This window comes from Ochotona curzoniae, unplaced genomic scaffold, assembly GCF_017591425.1.
Source record: "Ochotona curzoniae isolate NIBS_2020 unplaced genomic scaffold, NIBS_Ocur_1.0 contig_1, whole genome shotgun sequence".
NCBI lineage: Eukaryota > Metazoa > Chordata > Mammalia > Lagomorpha > Ochotonidae > Ochotona > Ochotona curzoniae.
In genome coordinates, this window is record NW_024464918.1 from 28,502,386 (window position 1) to 28,513,329 (window position 10,944).

At 42.5% G+C, this 10,944-nt stretch overlaps 1 protein-coding gene across 1 annotated transcript; it reads left to right on the forward strand.

Annotated features, from left to right (window-relative positions):
* Positions 1-2,115: 2,115 nt before the first annotated feature.
* LOC121152421 (protein FAM170A-like) lies at positions 2,116-7,950 on the forward strand. Its single transcript, XM_040974486.1, has 3 exons — positions 2,116-2,185; positions 6,000-6,035; positions 7,238-7,950. Exons 1-3 carry the CDS (start codon positions 2,116-2,118, stop codon positions 7,948-7,950), a joined length of 819 nt encoding a protein of 272 aa, XP_040830420.1.
* The last annotated feature ends 2,994 nt before the right edge of the window (positions 7,951-10,944 follow it).

The window sequence follows — 10,944 nt, forward strand, 5'->3', positions numbered from 1 at the left end:
CACATGGATTTTTAATGTTCTCAATCAAAATGCTAATTGTTTGAGGAGATGGAGATATTTATCCTGATTAGACATTACAGAAGAAACATATGTATCCAAAATGACATCTCCTGCACACATTTTAAAAATATGTTTCCAATTTATTTTTACATTATATATTCTATATACCTATATAGAATAATAATAATCTTGGTTTATATAAGTATTGATCTAATTCTGCAAACAATGCTTACAAAGTTCATGGGAAATGTCAATGTGTGGATTGCAAAAATATTTTGACACCTAATAAAACTTTTTAATTCATTTTCAATGAACATATTGAAGTACTCTGGAATTATGCTTCATACATCTGTCTGCTTTAGTTGTTGGACTCTTTGCTCAGAAAACGAATTACCACTTTGATGCATTCCATTTTGCTTTTAAAGACTGCTTTATTTTTATTTGAAAGGTGACTTTATAGAAAGAAGACAGAGAAGAAAAAACCTTCCACCTGCTGTCTTACTCTCCAAATGGTCACAATGGCTGGAACTGAGTTGATCCAATCCACAGCCAGGACTGCAAAGAGTTTTCTGGGCATACCCTGGAATTTTCTTTTTCTTTATCTTTTTTTTTTCAATTTACTCTTTGAGAGGCTAGTGTGGTGCAGAGAGCCAAACATCTACCTGAAGTGTCAGCAGGTCATCTAGATGCCAGTTCTAGTCCTGACCATTCCACTTCTGATCCAGCTACCTGCTTGTGACCTGGGAGAACAAAGCAGGGTGGCTCAAGTCCTTTGGCCCCTGTAGCCACGCTGGAGACCAGAAAGAAGTCTCTGGCTCCTGCCTTTAGATTGGCTTAGTTACAGCTATTGTGGACATCTGGAAAGCAAGCCAATGGATGGAAGACTTCTATGTCCCTCCTCTCTGTGACTCTGCCTTTCAAATAAAAAATATATCTTTGTTTTGAAAGATTTATTTTATTTTCATTTGAAACTCAGATATACAGAGAGGAGGAGAGACAGAAAGATCTTCAATCTGATGATTCACTCCCCAAGTGATCACAACGGCTAACGTTGAGCCAATCCAAAGCCAGGAGCCAGGAGCCCGGAGCCTCTTGCAGGTCTCCCACGTGGGTACAGAGTCCCAAGGCTTTGAGCCCTCCTCAATTGCTTTCCCAGGCTACAAGCAGGGAACTGGATGGGATTCAGGGCTGCCAGGATTAGAACTGGCACCCATAGGGGACCCTGGCATATCCAAAGTAAAGGACTCTAGCCAGTTTGATAGATGGCCACAAATGTCTGCAACAGCCAGTGCTGGGCTGGATGGGCCAGAAGTGAGGAGCCAGGAGCTAGGGATTCTTTCTAGGTCTCCAACTGGGTGGGAAGGACTCGAACACTTGGTCATCATGTGCTGTCTCTAGGGATGCTATTAGGAAAGGGGTCAGATGAGAAGAGGTAAGACTGGAGCCAGAGCACTCCAAATGATAGCTTACGGTGCTCTACACAACATACTCCTTTAGCAGTTCTGTTTTAAGTATGTCACCCTCTAATTAAATGCATTGTCATTTTCCTTCACTCAGCCTTATTAAAAATATTTAGACCAACCAATAGATATTTTGTTTCTGCTTCTTTTACTTATTCTGTCATGACTCTTAAAGATCTGTTTCTCACAACTCTAGCTTTTCCATTTTTATTGCTTTGAACTGACCTGCATGGTTGTACAATTTCCAGTTTATGGAGCCTCACTAATTAAATGTAATAGTCTGAGGAATTATCTTCTATACATTTGTGTCTTTAATATTAAAACGGTATACAGATTCTAATTAATAGTGTCTCCACTGGACAAACTCAATCAACTAAGGCAGTGGCTTGTGGCCATTCCGCAGTCATGGAATACTGAGTCCTTGGAATGGAATGATGTCATCAGTGTGTCATAAATGAGTTGAGCTGCCCTGTAGCTGAGTAGATGTTGTACTGAGCACCTGACAGGACAGTGGTTAGGTAAAGGGAAAGCCTCTCATATGATTTTTGAATGTTTAAATTCCATTCCTCATCACCACCAACTCACTCCCAGAAGCCAACTTACAGGGTAAAAAAAAAAACCTAGCTGATGTAAGTAATTCTCCAACGACTTGACCATGAAGCGGAAACAAAAGACAAAACATCTGGAAATCACATATCCCCCCCAGTCTGAAAAGACTTCAAGAGGTATGTCTGAGGGTGTGCTCTGGGCGCAGGGCTATCAGGATCTGCCCGTTGACAGAGGCAGACACCAGGGGTCCCAGCTGTGGTGGTGAAGAGGAGGTGAGAGAAGAGGGAGAGGCAATGAATGAAGGGCGTAGGAGAAAAGCAGCGAGGAGTATTCCTGGCTCTTGTTGATGTTTAGGGCCTGTCATACCCACATTACGTCATTCTTTGTTACTCTGCGGCAAACAGACTAATTTATTTTTTAAAACTACCATTTCTTTCATTTTCTTAAAGAATTGGAAACGTAAGTAACGAAAAGGTTTCTATTCTTTCTTAGATGAAGAAGGAAGTGGGCCTCCTGGAGATTAGGAGACAAAAAAGTTTGAGTGCTTGTAAGATGGCTGCATAAGGAGCAGTAGAAGCCATACTAAATCTATGTACTAAGATGCAAACTTTTGGTTTGGACTGTGAAGACTTAAATATAGGGATCTACATGAATGTGAAAAATCAGAACATACACAAACATGCAAAGCTGTTTAGAAATAGAGTGAAGTTAGCAGGCTCTCTGGTTAAGTGGGGCATAACACACGAATGGTTGCCATGGAGCTTAACAGCAAATAAGTTACCCCTCTGAGGATGGTGAGTTGTTTAGTGCAAGTAAAGGGACAGAACTTAGCCAATCTAAACAACTCAAGTAGCAACTAATACTTCCAAGTAGGATCTGAGATTTCCAATCAAGTTTCAGGCTCTGCCTGTTTGGAAGCTGCCTTTGACAGAGGCCTGATTGTGAAGCTGGATCCATTTCAAAGTCAATACAATTGGTAACATTCAGAGATGTTACTGAAGTATTAATAATCAGAAGTGTAGAGCATAGTCATACTGACCCAAATAACAAAATACATAACAGCCCAATCTAATGCATAGGCCAACACACTACAACACACTACAAGGCCTAATCATCTATTTCAAAACCACATTACATCCCGAATTCATTGGTTAGAGACTAGGTCACCATAAATAATGCACTATGAATTTATTTCTTCTGTTAGAATTCAAGGTTTATCATCAGGTCAGAAGAGCAAGTCTTCTCCATGTGGTAATTCATGGCATATAATTAATGAAATACAATCATGTCATTACAGGCAGCACTCAAAGGGACCCTGGAATATCAGCTGCCCAGTCGGCTGGAAAACTAAACAGCATGGTAGAGGACAGAGGTGTGTATGCTTGCATAGGACACAGGTCACTCTTCCATTAACTCAATCACAGCTCAGAACCAATTCCAAGGGAGGTTGATAGGTATGATACAGAGGCTCGGGTGGACGGTGATTGGCTAACACTGTGTCCACTGTTAATAAATGAAGCACACACTGCGAATACATCAGTCACAGTGTGTCCTGCCTCAGTAAGTACCACTCTACAATGAATGTTTTCGGCTGCAGAAAGTAGATCTCGGCTCCATGAGGCAGTGTGTTCACAGTATCCATCATACAGCAGATTCTTACTATGTGTTTAACGATGGACCAATATACACAAACACCAGATATGAACCCTATATTTTTCCTAATTTCTCAGGAAAGCTAAATTTTTATATTTAAAAAAAGGTTATGCTATGTAAATAAAAAGCATAAATCCCTGCTATTTCTCAAGTGTGGCATACAAGCTTTAGATTCAACAAGAAATTCTAAACTCAAGAAAAATAGTTAGAAGACATATGACATATCTATGAGACAAAAGTAAATCAAGTTCAATAGATTTACTTCCTACTATGTATTTTTCTATAAAAATTTACTTTTTCATATTAGAAAGGCAGATTTATAGAGGGAGGGAGAAACAAAGATTTTCCATTTGCTGGTTCACTCCCCAAATGACTGCAATGGCTGGAACTGAGCCACTACAAAGCCAGGAACCACGAGTCTCTTTGGCTCTCCCACATGGGTACAGGATCCCAAGACTTTGGCTTATCCTCCTCTGCTTTCCCAGGCCACAAGCAGAGAGCTGGATGGGAATTGGGCAGTTGGGCCATGAACTAGTGCCCATATGGGATCCTGATGCAGGCAAGGCAAGGGTTTATTGGGCCAGGTCCCTTACTGTGTATTTTTATAAATTATTTCAAAACCTGCACGTACGCCCTTGGGGCTCAGGAATTCCAAATGTCATGTGAGGCTAAAAAGATATTGGCAAGGTTGGATTCCCTCAGTGCTTCAGTTGAGAATGTCCTTGCCTCCAAGAGCTTCCTGCTCTCCTTGGTTTGTACACCCTTTTGTCTTAAATTTAACCTCTTACTTCCACTGTCTTATTTACCTTTCTGTCTGGTCTCCTTGACACCCTTCGTAAAGGATGTTTAGGATTCCATTTAAGACCTTGTTACATAATGTAGGATAATTCCTCCATCACAACACCCTTCATTAGCTTTGCAAGTCCCCCTTCCTCACATGAAGGAACATTCTTTGGCTCTAGAATTTATCAGTATCTGAGATGAGGAGCACGACTCAACTTTCCACAACTATCATTAAACGTGAAACACAATGACAGATACAGTCAGGTCAACACATACTAAAATGTCTTTGACTGAAAGTTGTGGGACAGTATAATAATTCCAAGATTCCCAAGCAGAAGCCACTCCAGAAAGGCAACATATGTATATTATGTACACCTTGCCAGCAATACCTGGCCCAAAAATATGTATCATCAATACTCATATTTTAGAGTTTGATAAGAACAGACAGCAGTCAGAAGTGCGAGACAGTGAACACTCTGCATTCTTCGAATCAAAGTTAAGATGCAGCTTTTTAATTTCCTTGAATGACGCCACTGTTGTGCAGCAGCAGCTGAACCTGTCACCTCATTGCTGGCATCCCATTTGAAAGTTGTTTTATGTCTCAGCTGTTTGACTTCTAATCCAGGTCCCTCATAACAGCCTGGGGAAAGCAGGAAAGATGATCCAAATGTTTGGGCTCCTGCTCTTCCATGTGGGAGATAGGGAAGAAGCTCATGGCTCCTGTCCTCAACTTGACTCAGCCCTGGCTGTTGTAGGCCATCTAGAAAATGAACCTGATTCTAAATATTTAGAAAACCTTTTATCTTACAATTAAACCATAATCGTGATGATACAGATAGTATAACCTCTGGTAATATTTCCCTGAAACACAAGAAAGCCATCTTTATCTCAAGATGGTTTTTCCCCATTTCCCTTGAGAACGGGAAAACTCACGTTGCAGATGTCTTAACCGGACACTAGGGCATGCGGTGGTGAGTGAGATACTAGCACGTGTCTGACCCTCAGCGCCTGGCTCCATTACGGCTAACAGATCACAGCGCACACTGCTGGGGCCTGTACCTACGTCTCAGCAGGAACACACTCTTGTAGTGTCGGCACATGCTCTTTGTCTCTCGTTTGAAAATCAAGGCGTTATGATTCAAGAATAATGCAAAAAGGGACAAATGCTTGAATACACGAGGGAATGAAAACAGCGTTATAAAGAATAATATGGAGAAGCAACGGAATGATAGGTTTGTCAAAGAGACAAGGAAACACGTATTCAGTCTGAAACTAGCAAGTTTAATGTTGTGGGTTGCAATTGTGGGCATGCTGCTGACCACCAGGTGACAGGTGTGGAATGAAACATCTGAAGAGCTATCGGTGCTTTCTGCTTCTGCCTCCCACGGCAGGACAAAGCTCCTGTGACCTGGTGAGTGGGAAAGGGTTTGAAAGGGTCTACAAATGGCTGCCTCTTGCCCTCATTAACACCCATAGACACGCATTTCTTGTGAATGGATACAGAAGCCAGGTGACGCCATGTTTCAACGTTCTCTGTCTTACTTTGCTCCCCAGGTTTCTGCACGTCTCAAGCAGATGTTCCTGAGACAGGTACAGTGTTCCTGTCTGCCTCTAGCCAGACAGAAGGCAAGAGTGCCTCCAGCTCAGACAGGTTTTCCTTTGTCCCTGTTTCAGAACAGCCACACTCTTGTTGATGAAGATGGTAAAGTAGCGACAAAGGGATGCCTGAACTTGGACAAGAGGTGCAGCTGAGCTGTCTGCCCCATCCCTGCTCACTAGCTATCCCCTCAATAAAAGAAAGCAATCCGGGGCAGTGGGGGTAATTCCCTGTGGGTGGGACATGCAGGGGATATGATAGCAAGAACAGGGTACAACGCCCAAGGACTCAGGAGCCACATGTGCGCACCGGCTCTATGAGTGAGCCATGAGCAGTGCTGACACATACAGAAACTGGGTCACAACAACGCAGACTGACTGACACAGAACCAGGCCCACAGAACCAGTCACAGCTTCTATCGCTCCACACCAAGAATGGCTTCATTCACCATCTTTTGACTTATTCTGTCAAATGTCTCTACTCTCCATCTTTCCCATTTTGTGGTGGCATCACATAGGTACAAAGTTGTACACCCATTCCTGCACAGAGTCTTTCAGACCCAGCCCTTTTTCCTAATCCTAGAGTGTACTGCATCTTCTCTTACAGATAATCTCTTTGAATTCACTGGTGCTGGATTAACTCCAGGAAAACCCTCCATTATGAAGAGAATTCAGTTTCATAGACAGCCTCTCTCTCTTCCATGTCCCAGCATTCTCAGCCCCTTCAGCCCTGCAGGGCGTGTTCTGAGATCTCACAGAGGCCTTCTTTATCAGACTATCTGCATTCTGAGTGGCTAACAGAGCTCATGAGCTACGGCATTATTTGCTCACTCATAGCCTCATACTTTGAGCACAGATACACATGTGCGTTCACTGGCACAGGACTATCACCAGATGTGTGCCAGCGCACATACCCACTCTCTTCAGACACATCCCACACTGTCCACACAAAGGGACAAGAAGAACACATTTCCCATGACAGTGACCATATACAGAACTCTGAAACATCATATTTTCTGCCCCTCTGTCCTTGCTATGTCAAATGTAGGGACATTCTTGGGACCATCTGCAACACACCTGACTTCATACACACATACATACACACACACACACACACACACACACACACACACACACACACACACACACACACACACTTTGTTCACTTTTCTTACATAGGGCATTCTCTTTCCTAGGCATCCATCAGTGCCTGACAGAAGCTCCCTGTCTTCGATTCTCTGAGACGCCCCTGCTCCAGTTCATTGAGCTCCAGCAGACTCTCTTGCCCTACCAGAATAACTGTTTTCATTACCATTTAGCCAACGAACCCTGTACGCCAGAGATACATAGGAGGAAGGAAAGGCAAATGAAAATTTACTACACACGTGTCCAAAGAAAAATGCAGGTGACTGACTTAGGGAATGCAGAGAAAGGTTTGACATCTTCACCAAGGAAAACGAGGGTACAGGAAATAACCTTTTCTGGGAAGATCCCGGTTGAGACTGACCTGCCTATTTTATCACCTTGGGATCTCCTAACTGAGAGTGAGTGTGGCTGGGATGTAGGGGATGAAGAGGAGATGGCGGAGGTGCTGGAGGAGGAGGAACCAGACGGCCCAGCCGAGCTTCCCCCTCTGGAGGAGCAGCCCAGGGCCAGGCCGCCAGAGTGGCTGCTGACCCCTGACAGTGGTTATAAGTGCTTGGGCTGCTGCCGCGTCTTCCCCAGCAAGGACGCCCTTCAGTGGCACGTGCAGCATGGGGTGGAGGAGGGCTTCAGCTGCCGTGCCTTCCACCTTGCCTTTGCCTGGCTGAAGAGCAAAAGGAGCATGAAAAATAGGAGACAGAAGAGAAGCATCCATTCAAGCAGAAAGGGAAAACGCTTTCATAGGAGGAATTCCTCGGGGAAATAGATGTTTTCCAGCCCCCTTTAAAAAGAGGAAGTGAAGTAGGCACAATCTACTGAGATAGCTTTCTCCTCTCTGAGAAGCCAGAAGTAGACATTTTTCCCCCTAAACACACCTGACATTTCCATGAGTAATCGTACCAAAGAACTTTTTTTGTGATGGTATCTTCTACTGTCTGCATCCAGAGAAATGACTGAATTCTTGTCACCACAGTAAGAACACCTGATTTTCTTCATTAAATAAATTATTTCCTGTGTTTTTGTTTCCTGCTAGCAACCTAGGCTTGACATGAAGTGTCCAACACAATTGCAGTCTTTCTGGAAATGATCCATCCTTTTTAGCCTCACAACATCAAACCAGGGCAGATCTGAAGACAGCAGATCTGAAGCAGATCCCCTGGAGTTGCATTCAATTGCCTTGCTGAAGATGTGGCATCGGCTCGGAAGCAAACATCTGGAGTTGTGGGGCACTCAGGCTACCTTGCGAACAGCTCATCCTGAGCAGGCCTTTTCCTGTTACACTCAAATCCTCTCGGAAGGTCAAGGGGCAGTTAACATGCCTCTCAGACTGCGAAGCGAGAAGGGGACAGTGTAGGCAGAGAGATGCTAACATTGTCGGAGTAGACTTGGTATGCTTAGAGCTCCTGGGATGGATGACAACTAGGTAGCAATACTGGGAGGATATCGCTCAACGGGATGGGAGTTTGGGATATTCTGGTTCTCTTCCAACTGTGAAGCCTACCATCTAGTCTCTATCCCATTTACCATGTATTTGAATATGGAGCTCATATTCTTGTGCTCCAGAGCAGGTAGTGTGTCCATTCAACTTCATCATTTCCCATCTCCTTCCTCCCACGTACGGCATTATGGCTACATGCTTCACCATGAGGACAGAATGTAGATCTGCTAAACTGCAATGCCCTTCTCTCCTGTAGTCCATTCTGTTCCCAAGAGCTTAGTGTCAACAGTTCGCTTCTGTGTCCACGAACACAGACCTCGACTCATGCCTCCACTAGTGAGCTTAGCTGTGTAATGTCTGCTGCAGGACAGAGTCTACAAGGAGGGAAATAAGAACACTTGCAGATTAGCCTCAAATCCTTGGTTTCTTTGAGCATGTAATATACAGGTGACAGCATCTGTAGTAACAGTGAAAAAGTAACATGAAGTAAATTACCTGAGAAAATCAAACATCTGTATATTCAGGTGTCCTCCAAACCGTACTGTAGTTTGGAGATTAATAATCAGAAATGTAGAAACTACTGACTCTCGGGAGACAACATTTGCATGTTTATTTACATCTCATTTATACTTAAGTTTTCTAAATTTTCAAAATAAAGATGGAAATTTTCTTGTCACAATTTTCCATCTCCCACCAGAGAGAGCATCGATAAAATGATAATTGAGAAAGTGCATAAAGGTGTGCAGTGGATTTGAAATTGAGCTAGTGCAGTTTTCAAAACATTTTTGTACGTCGTAGCTGCTATTCTAAAATTAGAACTTGCAACTCAAGATGTCATGAGTGACATCGGTGTGAAACATATCTGGTTATCCTGAAATAGCCATTCTCCTTCCTCCCTCGCAGGGGTGTATGTATGAGGAGTCCTCATGGACGTGTGAGCAGAGACTCCATAGGAGCCAAGAGGTGGATGGAAGCCGCTTTTACTTTAATCTTTCTAGTACTTTTTGCCTTCTTTATCTAAGAAGTACCTTTCAACCTCGTATATGAACAAGTGCTGAATAATAAATTTCTATTTTTCATTTTGGTTTTTCTTCAATGACCCCTGATCCGTTATTGATGGTTCGTACTTATTTAATGTAACACATTTTTTTCTCTTATTAAACACTGAAATATTCCTGGGATTTTATCTCAAAATGGATAGGGTTCCTTAGTTGTGGTAGATATACAAAGCCCTCGATTGATCCAGCGGTTACACCGCAAATGTCTTTGTACCTCCCCCACAAGTCGGGACTTTGGCAGTGTAAGTCCTTGCGCTGGAGCTGGGAGTAAGTCTACTTTAGCACATTCTCCTCTGTATTACTGCTCTCATCTTGGGAAGAGAATCAACACTACTGAGTATAATATTTACACCCTGTGAAGATGAAATGCATATGACAGTATACCTGATGGTCATACCACAAATAAATGCACAGAAAGGCGTGTGGCATAAAAGGTTACTCAGTATTTTTTATTTCTTTATGTATTCTTACGCTGTGTACTTTGATCTACTCTGAATTACAGGTGATTATATATATACACAGGAAGTTAGTACGCTTACAGGACTTGCACTACCTACCCACTGTGGTCTTAGCCTCTATTGTGGTCACACTTTGACAATCAACCTCAGACATTTCCCTCAATATTACGAGCACACCACAAATATACAAATATATAAGCTTTAGAACCAAGTTAGACACAGCCTCATCTTCCTTACGTTGATATTCAAATTTAGCAACAATACCTATTTGTGGCTCAGTGTGACATTTCAATGTATGCATATAAGGTGAATTGATCAAAAGGTACCGTTTCCCTCTTTTTGACATGTAATATTAGAGGCTTTGAGTTCCTTTATAATTTTTTTTCATACAGCTAATACAAGATGTTATCAACTACATGTACTCCCACTATACCTTGCACACTGGTAACATATTTCTTTAAATCTGACATGGGACTCAGTATCTAATTTTTTTTATCTTTCACCCTTATCTCTTCCAGCATAAAGTACTCACCATTAGTCTAGCAATACATTAGTAAGATTGAACACTTTTTGCTTCTGCATATGAGGAAGAACATGTAGGATCTGTCCTTCTGTGTCTGGTTTATTTCACTCAACATGATGTTCTCAGTTCCATCCATTATGCCGGAAATGATAAATTGTATTTATTATGGTTGAGTAATAGTCCGCTGTGTTCATATACAACATCTTCCTTATCTATTCATCAGATGCAGGGCACATATCTTGATTCCATATCTTGGTTACTGGGAATATTGCAGCAATAAAAA